The sequence below is a fragment of the Panthera tigris genome, chromosome B1 (assembly GCF_018350195.1).
Source record: "Panthera tigris isolate Pti1 chromosome B1, P.tigris_Pti1_mat1.1, whole genome shotgun sequence".
Lineage (NCBI taxonomy): Eukaryota > Metazoa > Chordata > Mammalia > Carnivora > Felidae > Panthera > Panthera tigris.
Window position 1 is genome coordinate 80,895,853 of NC_056663.1, and position 23,412 is coordinate 80,919,264.

At 43.0% G+C, this 23,412-nt stretch overlaps 1 protein-coding gene across 5 annotated transcripts in view; it reads left to right on the forward strand.

Moving 5' to 3' along the window:
* Positions 1-23,412, forward strand: part of ZNF827 (zinc finger protein 827) — a 171,999-nt gene that overhangs the window by 71,268 nt on the left and 77,319 nt on the right. For all 5 annotated transcript variants that reach the window (XM_007091762.3, XM_007091763.3, XM_007091764.3 and 2 more), the window contains exons 6-7: positions 19,268-19,507; positions 22,061-22,118. In XM_007091762.3, the coding sequence (XP_007091824.1) occupies positions 19,268-19,507; positions 22,061-22,118 (298 nt within the window). The remainder of the gene's footprint in view (positions 1-19,267; positions 19,508-22,060; positions 22,119-23,412) is intronic.

Genomic DNA, 23,412 nt, shown 5'->3' on the forward strand with positions numbered 1-23,412 from the left:
CCTTGCTTATGTGAGCACAGCATTTAATTTTCAGATATAAAGCCTATGAAAGCTAATTTATTTAACACAGACCTCCCTAGTGCAGTTGGCCTGTCTGATTTCTGCATTTGCCATAGCATTCTATGATTCAGCTGATGGCAAAGGGTATTTGTATGTCAGCTTCTGAAATGACTTACAATGAATGTGACTAGTAATGCGGCTTACAACTAATGGCTAGATCGCTGTCCTCATGCCATATATATCCTAAGCAACTCTTGGGATATGCATGTATATGCATATGTATACATATATGTATCTGTATACGTATATATGTATGTACACACACGTACACAAAAAACCCATAACTGGGGGAGTTCTATCTTTTTTTTTTTAAGTTTATTTATTTTGAGAGAGAGAGTGTAAGCAGGGGAGGGACAGAGAAAGGGAGAGACAGAATCCCAAGAAGGCTCCATGTTATCAACGCAGAGCCTGATGTGGGGCTTGAACTCACAAACTGTGAGATCATGACCTGAACCAAAATCAAGAGTCGGAGACTTAACCAACTAAGCCACCCAGGCACCCCAGGAGTTAAATCTTAAATAAGGAATTAGACTCTTTTTTTAGTACTTGAAAACTCAGTGAGAATTGAAGGTATTTGGAGTGTGAAAACTATGTCTTATACAAACAGGGAATAGATCACTTTAATAAGATAAAAAATGTGGCATGTTTATATACCAAAGAGAATCATTTTCTTGAAGGTCTAGGTCTTGTTAAACTCAGTGGAGGTACAGTGGTGTTATTTACCTGACTGTTCAGGCAGACAGAGTAGCAACTTGCCATGTGCAGTTCTGGAAGCACCATCCTTTTCTCAGCAAGAAGAAAGAACTTGCTTCGAACAGATTGTCCCACCGTTAACTGGCGTTACCCTCATTCTTTGACCAGTATGCACCCTTCTATTCATTTTGTAATTTCACACACAGCTTACAGGTCTTGGAGGGACACACCTGAATGGCTGTTGCTGCTCTGCTCCCCGCCTTAATGCAGGAGCTTTTCCGGTTCACACCCCCAGGGCCAGAGCCTCTGGGAACTCCTTTTCCCCTTAGAGCCCTCACCCCTCTGCTCACCCTTTTGCTTTCTTGACCCAGCTTCCTCCGCCTCCCACACTGAGGCCTGGGACTCAGAAGGACTGGACTCAAAAGGGCTTTTGTTTTATTATCATTTCCCTGTTGCATAGCTGCATATATTAATATAGCCACGAAAATTTGTATTGGCGTGCGTTTCCAGAAGCCAGGCAAGAACTCTGAAAGGAATTTTATAGGCTCCACCTTCATTATAGATTCCTTTTCTGTTTGGCTGAACTGGGGGAGGCAAGGGTTTGATCACAGCTGTAAGGGGTGAGGGTAGGGCTGTAGGATGGCGGGTGGGGGTGGGGTGGAGTGCAGGCAGGGTAGGATGAAGTGTGGAGGGGTTCCAGGTCTTCCTTTCATAATACTGAGCAAAAGAATGAAGAATGCCACCTAGAAAATGTGTTTGCAGCTGGAATAGTGTGCCCTCCTCGTTCCTGTGTTGTTTTCTGTGTTCTGGTGTAAATGACTGCAGGTATAACGCGAACCGTGGCAAAGAGAGGCCACTAATAAGTTCTATTCAATGGTGACAGCTCAAAGAAGGAGCTTCATTTTTGGAGGGATCCAATTGCGGCGTGGACGCAAATATTTGAGTAACCAAACATTCTATTCCATTTTTCACACAGAGGACAGATTTCCCTGCCCGGTAGAAGCTGCGTGCCCTATCACTGCATTAGGATCTTCTCTACCGCCCTAGTTTTCATGGTCCTCAAAAAGGTCTTGGCCTTTTTGGCTATATGTTACCACAGTTATAGTCTTGTGAGGAAGAGCATGGCCACTATTTCCCTCAACGAGAGATCTAAAACATTCTCATTCCACAGGGGTTTTTCTCCTCATCGCCTTATTAACCTTTCACCTTTAACTTATTCACGTGTATAATTAAACCCCAATGGGTTCTGTGCTCATCTGGGTACAAACAGGTATCACAGATCTACCTCTGAAGAAGGAAATCCTTTCTCCACTGTCAAGTAGCCTGTCCGCTGCTCAGTGGCCCATCACCCACTGAGCAGGGGCTCAAGCGGGTGATAGTGCCTGGGTCATTCAGTGCATAAGCTCCAGAAGATAGCCACAACCTGAGAGCAATGGGACATGTTTCTGTTGGGTAGGGGAGTGTCCATATTAGACCAAGAATGGGAAAGTAATGAAGCAAACTGTTCTCCCTTATGGCTTCTATTCTTCTTCTTTTTTTAAGTTTTATTTATTTATTTTTGAGAGAGAAAGAGAACATGATCAGAAAGAGGGAGAGAGAGAACCCCAAGTGGGCTCCATGCTGTCAGCTTGGGGCCCGATGCAGGGTTCGAACTCAGGAACCATGAGATCATGACCTGAGCCTAAATCAAGAGTCAGATGCTTAACTGACTGAGCCACCCAGGTGCCTCTGTTCCTCTTAAAAGAAAAAAAAATGAATAAATAAATAAATAAATAAATAAATAAATAAAGTTCTAAATTAAAAATTTTTTAATACACAGTGTTATGTTAATTTTAGGTATACAAAATGATGATTCAGCAATAATATAGATGACTCAGTGCTCATCAAGATAAGTGTACTCTTAATCTTTTTAATCTATTTCACTCATACCCCCATCCACCACACCTCTGGCAAGCATCAGTTTGTTCTCTGTATTTAAGAGTCTGGTTTTTTGTTTGTCTCTTTTTTTCTTTGTTTATTCGTTTGTTTCTTAAGTTCCACATATGAGTAAAATCATATGGTATTTGTCTTTTTCTTACTGACTTACTTCACTTAGCATAATACCCCTGGGTCTATTCATGCTGTTAGAAATGACAAGATCTCCGTCCTTTTTATGGCTGAGTAATATTCTGTTGCATAAATATAAACCACATCTTTTTTATCCCTTCATCTATAGACAGACACTTGGGTTGCTTCCATATCTGAGCTATTGTAAGTAACATAGAGGTGCATATATATTTTTGAATTAGTGTTTTTATTTTCTTTGAGTAAATATCCAGTGGTAGAATTACTGGATCATATGGTAATTCTGTTTTTAATTTTTTCAGGAAACTCCGGGCTCTTTTGCAGTGTCTGCACCAGTGTCTGCATTCCTACCAACTGTGTAAGAGGGTTCCTTTTTTCCAAATCCTCTCCAAAATCTGTTGTTTCTTGTTGATATTAGCCATTTTGACTGAAGGTGCTATCTCATGGTGGTTTTGACTTGCATTTCACTGATGATGGGTGATGTTGAGCATCTTTTCATGTGTCTATTGGCTGTCTGTATGTCTTCTTTGGAAAAATATTCATGTCTTCTGCCCAGTTTTAACTGGATTATTAATTTTGAAGGTGTTGAGTTATATAAGTTCTTTACGTATTTCAGTTATTAACTCCTTATTGGGTATATTATTTGCAAATATCTTCTCCCACTCAGTAGATTGCCTTTTCGTTTTGTTGAGGTTTTCCTTGCTTGTGCAAAAGCATTTTATTTCGGTATAGTCCAAATAGTTTACTTTTGCTTTTGTTTCCCTTACTTGAGCAGACATATCTAGAAAAATGTTTCTATGGCCAATGTTAGAGAAATTACTCCTATGTCTTCTTCTAGGAGTTTTATGGTTTCATGTCTCATATTTAGGTCTTTAATCCATTTCAAGTTTAATTTTGTGTATGCTGTAAGAAAGTGATTCAGTGTCATTCTTTTGCGTGTAGCTGTCCAGTTTTCTCAACACCATTTATTGAAGAGACTGTCTTTTTCCCATTACATATTCTTGCCTCCTTTGTTGTAGAGTAATTGACCATACAAGCATGGGTTGATTTGGGGGCTTTCTATTCTGTTCTATTGATTGATGTGTGTATTTTTTGTGCCACTACCATACTGTTTTGATTACTACAGCTTTGTAGTATAACTTAAAATCTGGGATTGTGATACTTTCAGCTTTGTTCCTCTGTCTCAGTATTGCTTGGTCTATTCAGGGTCTTTTATGGTCCCATACAAATCTTAGTATTATTTGTTCTAGTCTGCGAAAAGTAGTGTTGGTATTTTGATAAGGATTGCCTTAAATCTGTAGATTGCTTTGGGTAGTATGGGCATTTTAATAATATTGCTTCTTCTAATCCATGAGCGTGGACCATGTTTCCATTTGTTTCTGTCATCTTTAATTTCATGAATGTTTTATAGTTTTTGGAGTACAGGTCTTTCACCTTCTTGATTGTGTTTATTCCTAGGTATTTTATTATTTTCAGTGCAGTTGTAAATATGATTGTTTTCTTAATTTCTCTTTCTGCTACTTCATTATTAGTGTATAAAAATACAATGGATTTCTGTATGTTAATTTTGTATCTTGTGACCTTACTGAATTCATTTATCAGTTCTAGTAGTTTTTAGGTGGAGTCTTTAGAGTTTGCTATTTATAGTGTCATGTCATCTGCAAATAGTGAAAGTTCTACCTCTTCCTTACTGATTTCTATGTCTTCTTTTCTTTTTCTTGTCTGATTGCTGTGACTAGGACTTCTAATACTATGTTGAATAAAAGTGGTGAGAGTGGATATCTCAGTCTTATTGCTGATCTTAGAGGAAAAGTTCTCAGTTTTTCACCATTGAGTAGTATAATGTTAGCTGTGTTTTTTTTTTATATATGACCTTTATTATGTTGAGATATGCTCCCTCTAAACCTGCTTTGTTTAGAGCTTTTATCACGAGTAGGTGTTGTACTTTGTCAAATGCTTTTCTGTATCTATTGAGATGATCATATGGTGTTTATCCTTTCTCTTGTTAATGTGATATATCGTGTTGATTACTTTGCAAATATTGAACCACACTTGCATCCTTGAAATAAATTCCACTTGATCATGGTAAAGGGTTTTTTGAATGTTTTGTTGGATTTGGTTTGCTGATGCTTTTTGAAGATTTTTGCATCTATGTTCATCAAAGGTATTAGCTTATAGTTATATTTTTGTAGTGTCTTTAGGTAAATGATGGTCTTGTAGAAAGAATTTGGTAGCTTTCCTTCCTCTTCTGTATTTTGGAATAGTTTGAGATCAGTAGGTATTAACTCTTATTTAAATGTTTGATAGAATTCACCTGTGAAGCCATCTTATCCTGGACTTCGGTTTGTTGGAAGTTTTTTGATTACTGATTTAGTTTCATTGGTAGTAATTGGTCTTTTCAAATTTTCTATTTCTTCCTGAACCCGTTTTAGAAGGTTGTATGTTTCTAGGAATTTATCCATTTCTTCTAGGTTATCTAATTTGTTGGCATATGATTTTTCCTAATATTCTCTTATATCCTTTGTATTTCTGTGGTGTCATTTACTATTTCTCCTTCATTTCTGATTTCATGTGAGTCTTCTTTCTTTCTTGGTGAGTCTGGCTAAAAGTTTGTCAATTTTGCTTATCTTTTCAAAGAACCAGCTCCTGGTCTCATTATTCTATTGTTTTGTTTTGTTTTTAGTTTCTATTTCATTTATTTCTCCTCTAATCTTTATTATTTCCTTCCTTCTACTCACTTTAGGCTTGCTTTGTTTCTATTTCTCCCTAATGGCCTCTATTATTCTTATGTGAAGACAAAGGATTAAAAAGTGGCATTTTTGCTTTATCCAAATATGAGGACCAGTGACATTCTTTCCGAAGGGATCTTGGTCTCCTCTCCTCATAATTCTATTTACTGAACCCATGTATCTATTTTTCCCAAATCTAAACCATCCTGAGTTGGTGCTGTGAGTTGATTTACTTCCTATTTTCTAAATATGGGATAGCAGCTGGATTCAAGCACATTTCCTGGTTTCCTGTGACTTGCCATATGCTTGGATCACTTATCTCCACAGCTGGAGAAATGGGGGAGAAGTGATAGAATATACTTGTGACCCTAGGTCCAAAATCAGGCGGTGAGGGTCATTGTTTAAAGAATGATTTACGAACTCACTTCTTTACTTCCTACTACTATCGTCCTTATCCCCCTAAACCCACCTAAACATATACACACACCTCCCTATTGTTGCTAGTAGAAATTCTTCCTAGTGTTTGGGGGTGGGGGTATTCATGGAGATACCATACTGGAGGAGTCCTGTGGTCCACATACATGTAGCCAAAAGTACACTTAATGGCCCCTCTGGTCGAGAGGGAGAGAGGCTCTCAGCAGAGGCAAAGGATTAATGAGAATGAAAGGTGAAGTTGCAGTGATTTGTGGGACTTATTTTGAGAGTGGAATCAGCATGCCTCACTGTGCAGTTGAATATTGGTGGTAGTCGTCACTTAGAATTCATCAGTGCTTATGTATTAGCTCACATACTGGATAATATGTGGAAAATATCTTTTTCTCTTCACTTCGTTTGAAAGAGCTGTGGAAAAATAAAGAAAACTGGGGAGTGAGAGGATAATTTAATGGAGACAGATGGTGGTCTCCTTCGGTTCTTTGTGCTAAAGCCTTTGTGCCCTGTTTATCCCATTTTAATGCTGTTGAAAATATTTTCTCCTAACACATTGTTTATGTTAGAAAGCTCTTCCTATCCAACTCTTTTTCAGCTTTCTGGGAGACACCCAGAGCTACAGTGTTCATCCTGTGTGTAACAGTGAGTGGTCAAGAAACAAACAAACAAACAAACAGTGAATGGTTAAGTATTGGGGCCTCATTCACAGTTTAGGGGTTCCCTCCCCTTCCTCCTCCTGCCGCCGGTTGGCTGTTTTGGTGCTCTTCAGCACCTGCACTGGAGAGGACATAGGAACAGAGAGAGGAAAGGAAATTAAAATGAGTCATTTATTGCTACTTATAAGTAACTTTGGTTTAAAAAAACATTTGGAAAAGAAGGTTGAAACACAGCCAGAATACATTGTGAGGATACCCAGGCACTCATGTCTCCAAGAATTATGGGGAATTAAGAGCCCAGAGGGACCATTTTCCACCATCACATGGTCCCACCCATGGTTCAAGAATCTCCACAAGCATAGTACTAGGGACGGTGCCCTATCAAAAGCAAAGCCTCATTTATCATTGGCTATGAAGGATTTGGTTCCTGGCACAAGTATGTAAAGATGTCTTAGGGGTTTAAATGAACTCTATTCTTGAGGTCTTAGTCTTTCCATTTTTTCTTTATGGTCTTTTGTCTTTCTTATTTTTTTGTTTTGTATTATATGTATTATGTATTATTCTTTCTTATTATTTTGTTTTCTTTCACTTACTCATTTATTCAACATTGAGCTCCTATTATTTTCTAAGCCCTGCTTTAGGTACTAGGGACACAAAGGGAAATAACACAGTGCCCTCTCCTGCATGGGTCCTACATTCTTTTTCCACCCCATCTATAGCTGCCCATATCTCACTCTAGTTAGTTATTACCTGGGTTCTACCTCTGTTGTTATGTGATGTTCTGCTCTGCATCATGTTTACCAGCCCTTCCCTGGCTGCTGGAAGCATCAACCAATGGAACAGAAATAGTCAGGACTTCTCAACAGAGATAACTTGGGACGTGATTCAGTAATATTTAGCACCACCCAAGGAAAACATTTTAAACTTGTCTGCATATACTCATACCCTGTTATCATCTTTTAATGGAAAATACTTAAAGTTTAGTAAAACTCAGTTACTGAAATAAAACTCTTCATGTGTTCCTTCCTCTCTCTGAGTATTAGGGACTCTCTCTGCCCTTCTCCCTCCTCTTTGTGCATAAAGCAGTGGTCAACCGATCACCTAGCAGAGATGGACCTCACTTTTTGGTTATTTTTTTTTTAAGTTTATTTATTTTTTGAGAGAGAGAGAAAGTGAATGGACAGGCAGGGGAGGGGCAGAGAGGGAGGGAGAGAGAGAATCCCAAGCAGGCTTCCCACTGTCAGCACAGAGCCTGATGCGGGGTTCCAACTCACAAACCTTGAGATCATGACCTGAGCTGGAATCAAGAGTCAGGCCCTTGACTGACTGGGCCACCCAGGAGCCCTGCTTTTTGGTTATTTTTATGTCAGCAAGAATTTAACTGAATCTTTCAGGGATTGTGCTTAAAACCTATGCATTCATCCCCTCCCACCCCCCAACTAGCATTCATGTTCATTGAGGATATATAAAGGCCAATTAATCACAGCAGATGAGGTGGACAGGGCTTAGATTTATTAAATGGCAAAGGATAATAATGTTAAATAGATTTAACGTTGGATCAGATACTTTAATTGACCCTTTTTCTCTCCTTTCTTTCTTTTTTCTTTCTTTCTTTCTTTTTTAATGGGAGACAGGCGAGTATATGCTGGACATTAGATGAAAAATAGGTTAATTTTTAAAAAATGAGATCATTTGGAATGTTACCAAATGGCAGACATACAGTTTAAATGCACCTCTTTAGCTAATTTCTAGTGAAATCATCAAATAAAAAGAAAACAAGATGATTGGGAGAGGTTTTACATTAACACCAGGACACTTGGGGGTCAAAAGATAATGACTGAGCCGCCCTACATCATCTGCTGGTTGGAGAAGAGCCCCCGGTGACCAAAGCGTTTTAATGCTTGATTGTCATTGGACACAAGTGAAATTGAATGCAGAATTTGTTTAGTGTGATGGACGTGTTCTGACTTGTGATCGTCTTCTGCACGTCCAAAGGACCTCCTTTTCATCACGTGAGCCTCCTGTGTCAGCTAACACTAGGTAACATCATACTCAGAATAGAGTCTAAAATTTGTGCTACGATGGTGGTCCCAGTTTTGTGGCCACTCTGAAAACACCAGTAAATGCCCAGCTGAGATATCCCAGGCAAGGACCTGTTGCATTGCTTGCTGGTATAGAGGATGTGAAGACAAGTTTAAAAGTCGACTGAAGGATAAAGCATCAAGTACTTTGCTTTAATAGAAAATAAGGTTTCTTGGACCCCTGAAAGAGAACTTCCAGGTCTCACTAACTCTTCAGCCTTTAAAGTTCAAGTTCCATTTTTTAGGACATATTTGTTCTTGCAGACTCAGATGGAACACCTGGTGTACCTCATTGTATGTTTTTATTTTTGTTTAATTTTCATTTCTTCTAATGTTGGTTTACTTTTGAGAGAGAGACAGAGCGTGAGCAGTGGAAGGGCAGAGAGAGGGAGACACAGAATCCAGAGTAGGCTCAGGCTCTGAGCTCTCAGCACAGAGCCCGATGCCGGGCTCAAACTCACAAACCATGAGATCATGACCTGAGCCGAAGTCGGACGCTTAACCAACTAAGCCATCCGGTTGCCTCCCTCATTTTATGTTTTTAAAAACTTGGTTCTAAGTTGACCCCCTGCTTACCTCTGTCTAGTGAACTGTGAATTCTAGTGTGCATAGCCAAATCATCAGATGTCTGTGTACTCTCCTTCCTGGATGGCCATGTACAGCACTGATACAGAGGAGAAACACTAGGTGATTTATCGTTTTGGTGAGCCAATTCCAAAGGCCAATTCTGATAAAATATCTTTGATAAAATTTCTTTGAAATTGTTTTGGGAATCAAAAACTGTGTGTGTGTGTGTACTATAAGTCATGTAGGGCTCCTCTGTTGGGAAATATTGTTTTTGAAGGTCCTCGTATATTGCTAGAACTAGAGAGAAATCTGCTGCATCACGGTATTCTTTCATGGAGAGCATTTCCTCTCATTTTCCCCAGGAGCAGATGAGCTGTGTGCCCACAGGGAGAGTAGGAAGCTGATGTGAGAGAGAGCCTGTGTTCCCTCTCTCTGGGGTGTGGCAGCATCCATGGAAAAGCCTCAGCCTTGGATTTCGTTACTCAGAGCAGGAATGGGGAGCTTTTCTGTTGAGGCCCACCGTACTCTATGCGTGGTGGAAATGAGCCAAGGACCACACCGTAGAGAAAAACGAAACTTAATATAAAACTTCCCAGGGAGAAGCGTATACCAATCCAGTCCCCTAAAGAGCAGCAAATTGTGTCAGGATGCATGTGCTTGTGTTCCGAGTGATGGCTACTTCAGAAGGACGGGGTGGGCTAAGAAAGAGGAAAGGAAGAATAGCATTCAGCATCTAAGACTCGGGTTCTTAATATCCATACGAAGAATGGAGCTAAGTTTATCTCCATTTCGCTGGAGACCCAGCCCCAGTCTTAGGGTGAGGGAATGGCCGCCGGGCTGAGGCTGGCCTCACTCCCACATTGCTTCTCTCTGAGGAGAAAGAGTCCGACAGATAGTGTCAGACTTCTGTGGAATAACATTTCCATTTCTGCCTCCACCCTCACCGCTGCTCGAGCAGGCCTGGGGCTTGGTCCTTCCCCGAGCAACCCAGGAAACCCAACCCAGCTCTCCATCCCATTTTGATTTTGGCAAGGGCAAAGTCAAGCAAGAGAAAGCAAAGGCAGAAAGAGGCCGCCTTTATCAGATGCCAGTGGTGCCAGGCCCCGCGATGGGACGTTACCATGTGATCTCACTTCTTGTTCCCAGTTGTTCATGTCACTTCACCTGGTCCTTTTGACCTGCACTGTTGTTCACAGGGTGTTAATAATAAAACCACCGTCTATGGGGATCAGGTTTCATACCCGGACGGTGTGTTTATGACCAACAAGAACCCCGTATCTTTGCGGATGGCAAGTTGGAGATGAAAGATTTTTAACTTACCTAATTGACAGGGATAGCCCTCTCGAAAGTGTTCTGTTTCCGCAGGGCATACATAGTTGGCGTTGCTCCTTAAGCTTCTTGTTATTCTAAAATGCTAGCTGGGGATCGTGATGGTGAACCGCCTGGAGAGTGAAACGCCTGTGTCCATTTTTGTTGTCTGTTTCAGCGCCGTGGCCAGTGTTCCATCCTTTCATACTTTTTTGAGGTCATTGCATGTGTGAGTGTCTGTGGCAGACTGAGGAGTCAAGAGACAGAGGATAGCATCGCATGCCTCCTGTGTGCTGTGCTTCAGGTGACACGTGTGACGGATAATACATGAAGCACATCGAATGTGCCAGGGCCGGGGCAATGTCTTGGGGATGGAAGACAAGTGGGAATCTAGCTCTCCCCTGCCAGGTTGGCCCAGAGGGGACACGCGTGTGAGTAATCATTGCAGAGCGCTACAGGATTTGCAGGGGCCGTACAATCTAGAGATAGGATAGAGCGGAGAGAGAGCATCGCTCGACCAAGATAAAGGAATGCTGCTCACAGAGGGGACACCTGAATACAGGTCACCCTTGAACTACACAGGCTCGATTGTGCAGGCTCACTTCCACGTGGGTCCACATCTACAGGGATTTTTGCGATAAATACAGTACAATGCTGTAAATGTCTTTTCCTTATGATTTTCTAACATTTTCTTTTCTCTAGCTTACTTTATTGCAAGAATACTGTTTAAGATGGGTATGGCATACAAAACTGTGTTAATCAACAATTTATGTTACCGTTAAGGCTTCCAGTTAACAGCAGGCTGCTAGTAGTTAAGTTTTGGGGGAGTCAAAAGTTTCACGTGGGGGCGCCTGGGTGGCTCAGTCGGTTAAGCGTCCGACTTCGGCTCAGGTCATGATCTCACGACTGGTGGGTTCGAGCCCTGCGTCCAGCTCTGTCCTGACAGCTCAGATCCTGGAGCCTGCTTCGGATTCTGTATCGCCCTCTCTCTCTCTCTCTCTGCCCCTTCCCTACTCGTACTCTGTCTCTCTCTTAAAAATAAAGAAAGAAAGAAAAAAAGAAGTTACATGTGAATTTTCTTTTTTTTTTCTTTTTTTCTTTTTTTTAAATGTTTATTTTTGAGAGAAAGAGAGTATGAGCAGGGGAAAGGCAGAGAAGGAGACACAGAATCCGAGGCAGGCTCCAGGCTCTGAGCTGTCAGCACAGAGCTGGACGCAGGACTCGAACTCACAAACCACGAGATCGTGACCTGAGCCAAAGTCAGACCTTTAACCGCCTGAGCCACCCGGGCGCCCCTACATGTGAACTTACGACTGCAGGAGGAGGAGTTGTTCAGAGGCCAAGTGTACTTTTGAAATCTGAATAGGATGTGATCGGGGCATTTTAGAAGGGAATAGGGTGAGGAACAGCATGGCACGTTCAGGCAACTGGAATATTTCAGCATCACAGGAGCACGAAGGCACGTGGAGGTGTGCTGAGGGATGCTGCAGGGAGTGTGGGGCTGGGGCTTTAGAGGGGATGGAACTAAGGGGAGGAATCATCTAAGGGTGCAGGAACCCCAGGGCAAGAATGCGGCGGCTGGCCTGAAGCTCAAGGCTCTCGTGAAGGTGCCCGGGTGCCTCGCTCCTTCTCTCTGGGTTTCCATGAACACACCATGCCGGGCCACTCCCTTTCCCCCTCCTCTTTTTTTTTTTTTTTAATGTTTATTTGTTTTTGAGAGAGAGAGAGAGAGTGTATACACATGAACACACAGGAGAAGGGGAGGGCCAGAGAGAGAGAATCCCAAGCAGGCTCTGCCCTGTCAGTGCCTGTTGTGGGGCTCGAACTCACAAACCATGAGATCATGACCTGACCTGAAGTCAGATGCTTAACCAACTGAGCCACCCAGGTGCCCCTCTCCTCCTCTTTTCCTCATTCTTTCTTCCTCCTCCTAAAAGTAGAGATAACAGTTCTTCCCCATCCGCTTCTCTCTACTCACCTTCCTTTGGATCTCCCCAAGTCCTCTGGAGTCAGATGACTGTTGGTCTGTGTGTCACTTGTCACTTTTCTGCCCGCAGCCATCCTGACCTCCACTTCCTGGTTAAGTACTTAGGCAAAACAGAACTGAAAGTTTCCCTCCGTATTTCTCCCCAACTCAACTTTTCTATTTTCCTACTCCTGTTGGTAGCATCTTCCAAATCTCAAGGCTTAGAAATCATAGAATTATTTTTTTAATCACCCTCCCCCTCATCCGGGCCACGTACAAACTTTCCTTGTAATTTCTCTCACATTGGTCTCTTCATTCTTTATTCAGACTCCTAGCCAGTCGCCTCCAGCTCCTCCCCATTCAACCTCTAGAGTATCCTGTGAATCTCTTCTGTCCCTGTGACCTTTAGTTGAGGCCCTCATCCTCTCCTTGCTTGGATTACCACCATAAGCTCCTAACAACTGCCCTCATTGCCACTTCCTCCCAGGCCTTCCAAGTGCCACTGCCAGGTTGGCCTTCTGCAGTGCAATCTGATCGTGCTCCTCCTCTGTGCAAACCTCCCAAAGGCTGGCTCCTCCCTGCGCCCTCTCCCTAAGGCTTCCGGGCCCCCACCTAAGATTCTGCATGCTGTCCCTACCTACCTCTCCGGTTTTATTTCTCTGGAATATAATGTGACCCTTTTTGTTAAACGGTTGTTCAGGGGAGGATTTGGCTTCAGCACCAAGGTTTCAGCATGAAGAACTTTAAAGGAAGGGAGGGAGGAAGGGAGGGAAAGAGGGGGAAGGGAAGGGAGAGAGGGAGGGAGGGGGAGGGAGGGAGGAAAGAAGGGGGAGAGGGAGGGGAGAAGGAAGGAAAGAGGGGTAGGCAGGGGGAGAGAGAGAGAGGGAGGGAAGAGAGGGGAGGGAGAGAAGGGAGGAAGGAAGGAAACTCTTACCCTGGAGCCAGACAATAGAACAGTGGTTACAAGAGGTTGGGGGGAAGAAGGGATGGGGAGTTAGTGTTTAATGGGTAGAACTTCATTATGGAAGGTGAAAAATTCTAGAGATGGGTGGTTGGTGATGGCTGCACAACAGTGTGAATGTACTTAAACTGTACACTTAAAAATGACTAAAGTGGTAAATTTTATGTTATGTGTATTTTACCACACACACACACACACACACACACACACACACACGCCTCTTGGACCTCTTGGCCAAACTGAAGGTGTAAAAGTGAGAGGCAATTGAAGACGGGGGTGAGGGAATCTTGGAGACAACTGTGCTGTGATCCCCCCACTGCAGGGTGGTGGGGATGAGGGAAGAGGTACTGGCCTCACCCCAACTCTAGAGAGCACAGCTTAAGGGGCGCCCACTGGGGCGTTTGTCCTGTTTTCCTCAGGAGGGGAGCCTACTACGCTGGTGTCTGACGTCTGCCTGGGAAATCTAGAAGGTGAGAAATGGAGAGCTGCCTTGGGGGCTGCGTGCACGAGCGCCGAGAGCCACTGCAGTGCTGTGTGGGGTCTGAGCTTGCTCAGTTTGTAGGATCAAGTAAAGAGGGAGGTGTTAAATGTGGCTCCAGGGTAGACCATTTTCCTGCGGCACGGATGGCATGGGTGTTGTCTTATATGGCTTCCAGTGGGGCTGCCTAGATGATTGGTGGTTGGCAGATTCCTGGGTCGGTGGAAGGAATAAGGGACCCCAGACAAGAGGGAGTTCAGCCAAGTAAAGGGAACTACAGGGGAAAGATCACCTCGAAGTTAAAGGTCTCTGAAGAGGGGCGCCTGGGTGGCTCGGTCGGTTAAGTGTCCGACTCTTGATTTTGGCTCAGGTCATGATCTCTCCATTGTGAGATGAAGCCCCAAGTGGGGCTCTGTGCTGACAGCTTGGGTTGGATTCTGTCTCTCCCTCTCCCCCACTTATTCTTTCTCTCTCAAAATAAATAAATAAACATTAAAAAAAAAAAAAAAAAGATCTCTGAAGATCCCATGCTTGAATCCCATGAGAGAAATGCCTGCTGGCCTTAACAGGGTGAAACCATTCTAGAACAGGCTAGCAAAGACCTTTCCCTCCTCTGTCTCCCGCTTCTTCCCCCGCCTTCTCCAGCTCTTTTCTAGGGTCTGAAAGGGCCACTAGTGTGCTGGGGAGAAGGCAACAAGAAAGGGAGAAGAAGCAGATCCTTTCCTCCCAAAAGGCTACCTGTCGACCCTTCCAGGGAAGGGCAGGGACTCACCTTCCCAGAAGGTGGAACTGTGGACTAACATGTGGGATTGGGCCTTCGGGATTCTGAATCAGGACCATTTTGCTGCTCAAAGGACCATAAGGCTTTGAATTGTCTAAGAATTACCAGGTTATGGGCTGGCCTGAGTTTTCTCACCCAGGGACAGGAGAGGAGCTCTTTCTACAGGGCAGTTTTAAAGAGACAATGGAAGACAGAAACAGAGGTGCTTTTATGTTTATATTCTACGCTATGAGTCTGGCTTCTTCAAGGTGCCAGTTCCACCTCTCCATGCTGGCCCCCCAGCCAAACCAGAAAACAGACATTCCTTGAACACTCCAGGTAGAGTACAATTCTGCCTTTGTGCTGTGGTTCCTCGTGGTCCTTAACTCCTCTTCCCACACTGTATTTTATTTTTACCTCTTTTATTAGAGAGCTGTTTATACTTGTCTGATCATTCATTTAGACTAAAAGTGCTTGAGGGCCAGAATTGTGTCTTCTTTGCCTCTGTATCCCACATAGCCTCTATCATAGTACTCAGTATGCAGTGGACATTTAAAAAATGGCAGAAACAGCCACATGATGGATGAATGACATAATCCCGTTCGGTAATTACTAACATGTACTGTTTGTGAAAGCAGAAAAGACAATATTATTGCGTTGTCATTGCTTTTTCCCCTCTGCCAAGCAGAGTTTAAATAGGACTTACCTAATTTGAAACCTACTTCTCCTATGCTACCAGGCATACACAGTGTTCTAAACACTCTTTTTTTTTTAATGTTTACTTATTTTTGAGAGAGAAAGAGACAGAGCACAAGGGGGGGAGGGTCAGAGAGAGAGAGGGAGACACAGAATCCGAGCAGGCTTCAGGCTCTGAGCTGTCAGCACAGAGCCCCACATGGGGCTCGAACTCACAAACTGTGACATGGGGACCTGAGCCCAAGTCGGGTGCTTAACCAACTGAGCCACCCAGGCGCCTCTCTAAATACTCTTACCCAGGTGCCTCTCTAAACACCCTTAAAGAGGAAATAATCACCTTTTTATGGGCATATGTTGTCATTTTTTTGTTTTTAAAAGTTTAAGTAAATGACAAAATATCTATATTTATCATAGAAAAATTACAAGATACAAATGAGCATTGCAATAAACAGTCACCTTCAACCCACGTCCCACATATAACCTACTGTTAACACTCTTGTCTTTCCTCTTTTTCCATGTGCCAATTTCTTTCTTGGAATAGCAGAATAGGTCACTTGGGGTAAAATTAGTATTTGTCCTATTATTTTAAGAAGACATTCTAGAAGGATTTACAATGCACGTGGAGAAGGAAGATGATGGGAATGAGTAAACCCTGGATGGGTAGGCATGTTTCTGGGTGAGGGAGTCCAAGCAAAGAGTGAAATGATTAATTCAACAATTGTTTTGTCGGGATGCCCTAGGCAGAGGGGAGAGAGAGCACCGGTGGGGATCTCTAGCCAACTTGGGATCTGTTCCCAAGTCAGCCTGCCTCCTGCCTCCTACGCCAGCCTGTCCAGGCACCAGCTTGAGATGGGATTAGTATGTGGGGGAGCCTAAGCTATAACTTAAGAGCAGCTTTTCTTTCTTACTTGCCTCGGGTGCAGATTAAATTTGGGGGAAGGGGCTAAACGTCAAAGTGTTGCAAAAACTTTACAGCAGCGGTTTTCGGTTCGGGTGATTTTGCCCCCTCCCCGCAGAGGATATTGACAACGTCTGGAGTTATTTGTGGTTCTCACACCTGGAGGATGGGTGGTACTGGTATCCAGTGGGTAGAAACCAGGGATGTTGCTAATCATCTTAGAACGCACAGCACAGCCTCCCAAAATAAGAAGTATCTGGCCCCAAATGTCATCAGTGCTGAGGTTGAGAAACCCTGCTTTAACAACAACAACAACAAAACCATTTGGCAATAATGCTATTTCATGGAAGAGCGAGAAGCACCAAGATATTTCTTATATTATGCCTCACCTGCCCACTGAGATGTCAGTTTGAAAACTCTTCTCTGTGAGTCTCGAGTCTATCAGGTAGATTAAAAATGTAAAGGTTTTTTTTTTTTTTTTATCAGTAATCAGCATTTTGTGCAATTTTGAAAGGTCAAGAGTTATCATAAGAAAGGGCAGACAACACTTCTGGTAAATCATACTTGAAATTATCCCAAGTAGCTTTCAAAACCCGATACCATTCAAGTCCGTGTTTGACCTAGCCACGGGATTTTTAACCCAGGGACAACGCTGGGGAAAGGGGATGGGAGAAGATAAAGAGCTACTTTCTAGCTTTTCTCTTTATATCATTGAGGTTCCTTTTAAAAATTAAGTGAATCCTTTGCTGCCATGTTTTTGTGTTTGTCCTCAAGCCTTGGAATGACTTGCAGGGTTCGGAGACATCACTACCTACCTGTGACACTGACCCCACTGTTTGTTTCCCAAATATTTAGTACTCTGAGGGAACACAAAGAGGGAAACGTGTGTTGTGACTGCACCTATGAGTGAGGTAGCTAGGTAGCTAGAGGTCACGGTGGCCATCAGGTCACCAAATCCCTAAGGGGTGGCCAGGGGGTAAAGTCAGCACTCCAGAAAGAGGCAGATGGACTACAAGTCAAGGCAGAGAAGCTAGGTATGTAACTTTGAAAGCTTAATGTTTTCTTTTCTTTTCTTTTCCTTGCCATGACTGAATCGATGAACTTGGTTTTTATGAGTTTCACAGATGTACCGAGAAACAGCAGCTTGGCAAGAATAGGGAAAGGGGGGAGGGATCTAAATTAAATATAACAGTTGCTCGCAATTTAGTTGCTGACAAAAACACAAGTCATTTTCCCTGAAAAGCATGTGTAGTATGTCAAGAGGAAAAAAGAACAATTAGCACACTTCTTATGTAAGCTTTTATTGACAACACTACATTAACTGTAATCATTTAATTAGAAATGCTCTTCTGTCTTCTTTCCTACAACTCAATAAACTGTGCATGTACTTGGCTCTCACTTTTCTCCTGCTTTGTAGGGAAAGCATAGTTTTCTCTAACCACCCCAGCTCACAGCAGTGACATTTTTTTGTGTCTACATGACCCCACTTTCTCGTCTTGCTAAGGTCAGGGCGCCACAACAGAATTCCATAGACTGGGTGGCTTATAAATGACAAAAATTTCTTTCTCACAGATCTGGAGGCTGGGAAGTCCAAAATCAAGGAGCTCAAGTATTTGCTGTCTGGGAGCTCTCGGGGGTCTTTTTTATAAAGGCACTTATCCATTCATGAGGGCTCCACTCTCATGACTAATCACCTCGCAAAGGCCCCGCTTCCAGATTCATATTGGGGGTGAGGTTTCAATATATTAATTCGGGGGTGGAGTGGGGCACATTTTCAGTCCAAAGCACTGTCTCTGTTTTCACATGCCCTTTTCCACTGTGTCTTGTCTTCATCTATAAGGACACTTATCACTGGATTTAGGGCCTCCCTGGATGATCTGGAACAATCTCATCTTGAGATCTTTAACTTAATCATATCTGCAAATACATTTTTTCCAAATAAGGTGGCATTCACAACTTTCCGCGATTAGGATGTAGACATATTTTGAGGGGCCACTATTTGCTATCTATCTGTCTCCTCTTTTTTTTCTCCCAGAATGCTGAGTACGCTGTAGTTACTAGTAAATGCTTATTGATTTGAAAGTGTGCTCATTTTAAAGTGACCCAAATTAATGGTCTGATTGCCTGCACACTTTGTTTCAAAGATGCTGTCATTAGCTCTAAGGACTGCACGGACATAAAGACACTCTGACTTTACAAGGCGAATATATGTTTCGGACTAAAGATCAAACATCTAATAGTCACACCTAAAGCAACAACAGTCAGTAAATTGAGCCATTATTATAACCTGTAAGATTGCTATTTTTCTCAGCGTCGATCCTTGGGCTACAATTAACTTCCTAGGTGGTCTTGAGGATTACTAGCTCCCAGCAAGGTATAAATGTCTCAGTTGAATCGACCCCATTTACCCTTTATTAATTTAGATGCCCTAGAAGAGAGAGAAGAAAAATTGGGCAGAGCTTTAAAGATAGAGGGAGACAATCGTAGTATTAATATGCTTGCTTTTATTTGATTTGCTGAAATTGCAGAAGTTCTAAAACAAGGACAGGCATTCACCATGTTCTCCTTAGTTCTGCAAGCAGCGTGGCAGAGAGGATGGAGTGCATGGGGGGAGTGGTCAGGGGACCCTGGGCACGGAACCCGAGTACTGGATCTGGAGACCCAGGCCTGGTTCTGCTGCCGCTGCTGTGGCCTTGGGCAAGTCACTTCATTTCTCTGGGTTTCCGCTCAGAAAACCTTTTCAGGAAACCAGGTGGGCTGGACAAAGTAGTTTTTGAAACTGTGTTTCTTCTGAGCTGTGGTGCTCTTCTAACCTGCTCCCAGACGCAATCCTCATGGTTCTCTCTGTGATGAGAAACTGGATTTGGTTCAGAATTTTAAAACCGTGGTGTTCTTGTTTCTCCTCGTCCACCTGCTTGCAGCGGAAAGCTACAAGGAAACTCAGATGGTGAAGATTAAAGAGGAACCCATGGAGGTTGACATCCAGGACTCGCATGTCTCGGTATCACCCAGCCGGAATGTTGGCTATAGCACTTTAATCGGGCGAGAGAAAGCCGAACCCTTACAGAAGATGCCAGAGGGCAGAGTGCCCCCAGAGAGAAACCTCTTCAGTCAGGATATCTCTGTGAAGATGGCTTCCGAGCTTCTCTTTCAACTGTCAGGTATGTTTCTGTGCAGAAAAATGTCAATAATTGGGAATAATTGGAAGGAAAGCCACTGTAACAAAGCAAAAAACACCTGCATTATAGATTTGTCAGACAGAAATCGATTTTGTTACTTTAACACCCATGCTGCCACTCAAACTAATGGTTAATAAAACGTTGCCAAGTAGAACTCCTGCCAAACTTTCGTTAATAAATAGTTAAGAATCATTTGAAATTAGAACTCTATTCAATTTTGTGCAAATGATCCCTGTTGTCTAGGCGAAACATCTCACCTCTAATTTTGCTTAGGCAGTTGATCTGATTAGCAGCCTTTTTTTTCTCCCCTAACGTTCAAAAGATAAACTTCGATTTACTCCAACAGTGACTGAATTACCATGAATTCCAAATTAGTGTGGTTTGAATTAAGGAGATCGTACTGTTTCTAGCTAAAAGAAAAGGAAAAAAAAAAAAAGGAAAAGGAAAAGATGAAAATATGAGGACTCTTTCCAGCTATAGCCTTATAGAGCATTTTCTGTAAACCAATGTTTCTACTTTGAATACTTGGAGTTTACAGGTGTAGGAATTACCAGCTCTGATAGAACAGACAAGGGTCCTATTTGTTTCCTTTGTTAACTCTTTCAGGCTGCATACTGTTTGTCCTTAACAAATTTAATAGGCTGTTATTATTTGGACATGGTTGAGATTGAAGATACCTACACATACAGGATTCAGATTTGTAAGAAATACACATACCTTGTCAGTAGTCAAGCATTGGCTTACATATGGAAGTTCATGCATCAGTAAAGTTTGTTACTAATGTTTGATAAACTCTGTTTGTTATGGATAACATATTCAAAACACCATGAGATGGCTCATTATTTAAGCATTCACTTGTTTTCCCCGCTAAGAAAAGTATCAGGGAAGAGAAAAGAAGCTGCTAGAATCTGCATGCCATCATGATAGTTCACCTTCTTGTTAGCCTGGTAACACACCCCAGTGCTTGAAACTATCAGTTGGTCCTGAAAATGGTGACCTCCCAGTTCTCGAACAAGGATTGTATCTGTGCAAAGTTCTGCAGTAACAGAAATAGTTAATTCTGTAAACTTAACGGGACACACAGATCTCTGCAAGCTCCCAAAAGCTCCAAATCATACAGGATGCATTTTTTTTTAAAAAAAAGCAGGCTGAAAGTGTATCTAAAAACAATGTAACTTTGGGGGCACATGGGTGGCTCAGTCCATTAAGCATCCGTCTTTGGGCTCAGGTCATGATCTCACAGTTCATGAGTGTGAGCCCCACATTGGGCTCTGTGCTGACAGCTCAGGGCCTGGAGCCTGCTTCGGATTCTGTGTCTCCCCCTCTCTGTGCCCCTCCTGTGCTCGTGCTCTGTCTCTCAAAACTAAATAAACTTTTAGTTTATTTAGTTTTGAAAATTACTTAGCAGTTAAAATTTGCACAAGTGAGGCCAGTGTGGTTCTTTTCAGAAAGTCTCTGTCTCTAACAGTACATTATCACTGTCTACTATCAGCGAAAAACTTTCTGTGGAAGAGTTCTCACCCTAGCACTGTCACTTACTGCCTGGGTGACCTCAGGCAAATCTTGGAGCCTCGATTTCCTGCTCTCTGAAAGAATACTGCCTCTGAATCCAAATTCACCCCCCGTCGTCGTTCAGCAGACAGAAAGCAACTGTCCACGCCCAGGTGTGCATGCAGTAGCTTCAGACCAATGTTACAAAGTATTGGACAGATGTTGTAAACCTTTCGTTTTCCCAAATATCTGGGAACTCCCTACGATCTGGAGTTTTTTGCTTGCCCTGCCATGGAAATCTGAAACCCTTGCAGAGTTGGCCAGGTTTTCTCCGCATACTTGAGCCATTGAGAGCTGTGACACGGCAGAATCCTCACATTTGAACTGGATCGGGAAGGCCGGAGTTCAACTTTTGTGTTCTTGAAAGCTAATTAAATAATTTCTGACAGCTGGTAGATACAGACCTCAAGACAGAGTAAGGGAGGGTGTACCTCTGCTTGGCTAATGATATTTTTTGTCCCTCGTGACATTTATCAGAATAAGCGCTTGATGACTGCAGAGCCCAGAGGTCTTGTGGCTGTTTTTATATCCCCTCTCACAAAGGGGCCTGACAATACGGAATGCTTAAAGGTTGTCATCAAAGTCAGAAGCGGAACACTTGCAACCACTGCAGTTTTCGTGCTGAATCAGAGGAAAGCAGAAATTTTCAGCTGGGGAAAGATACAGTAGAAATAGCTGTTTTTGTGGACATCTCTGTCTGTGTATATGTACTTACTAAGGCCTCATTAAAATCTGACAACACACTTAAAATTTGTTAGTAACTGTTGCCCTTTGATTGGTTTTTACTAAAATATTTTTGCGGAGGCTCTCTATATGCTTTTCATGATTGTCTTTGTGAGTAAGACAGGGAGGGTTTGCACACTTACAAAAGAAAACCGCAGGAGGGAAAAAGAAATGCTAAGGAAGTTTCTGCTTAAGCCTTAGAAGATACAAATTGAGTAAGAACGACCTGAAAGGTATATGTTTCATTCTTTCTCCTTACAGAAAAAGTGAGCAAAGAGAACAATCACACAAAAGAAAACACCATTCGGACGACCACCAGGTAGGTCATTTTATGCGGGGTCCCCTCAGAGCGCCCTCTGTGTGGGGCCATCAGGCTCCAATCACGTGTTGTGCATTGGTCCCCAAGCTGTTTTCTCCCACGGGGTTCAAAGGAGTCATGCCCTTTGCCACCAGTTTGTGTTAAAAATTTGACAGAAACAACACAGAAAGGAAGGACACCAAGGGGGAGGACCACTAATATTTATCAAACATCTAAGAGCTGGTACTTGGCTGGAGAATTTTCCATATGTTCTCCTTTCTTATTCCTCACAGTAGTTTTGTGAAGTAGATAATATTCTCCTCTTTGCAGAAGTTTCTTGACTTGGGAGTTTAAACGGGCCGTGCAGCTGTAATTGGGAGCCGGGTCTGTATCTCAGGAAGGCCTCCCCCGCTCAGTCGGTAGACCAAGGTTTTACTGCAGCTGTGCTCCTGAGTAGCTCGGCAGCTGGGGACTGATAATTTGTCACCAAGGATATCACAGCATTGTGAGGAGGGCAAAAAAATTTAAAGCAGAAGAAAATGCTTGAAAAGGCCGCAGGAAAGCCATTATTGCTAACAGCTGAACATAAGGAAGCTTTCCATTTGCCAAAGGCAGTTTGAGGAGGTCAGCCAGTGGCGCTGCTCCTCCCCATCCATTTGCCATAGGAAAGGTAGGGGTCCAGCCAGTGGCGCTGCTCCTCCCCGGCCTGGAAGGCCGTCCAGACCTGAACGGTTCTGCGCAAGCTCCAACAAGTGCACACCCCACCCCTGCGGAAAAAGGAAACCCTGGCGGGGGGTGGGGGGGTGGGGGGTGGAATGCGACCTCTAGCTCTGAAGGACCATTCCCCACCCCCACCCCAGGCCACCCCCCAGCTTCTGAGTTAGCCCAATATGCAGGCTTTACCGAATGAAATAGGAACAGAGACTACGACGTGTCAGCTACCAAGAAGGCTTTAAATGAAGGAACTTTGCTTTCCTGAGCAAACTTAGCAAATTCTTCCTAATGGGAACAGTTGACCGGTTTTGTCTTTTTAATTCTTGCAATGAAAGATAAATATGCTTTTCTTTTTGAGGCGGTATGAACTGACCGTGGAGTCTCATCAGGCACCTGAACGGTGCTCATTTGAACCTTAACCCGAGTTGTTGTGTTTTTTTTTTAATTCTATGAATTGGAATTTAGAAATATCAAATATCAAACAGTAATTAAAACAGAGCAAGCTGGCCTCGCACAAAGTTCACGGCGCATTAGGGAAGGGAAACCTACCGTAACAGACCAGAACAGTGGTGCTGGCCTTGTCTCTCTGTAGAAGTACGCG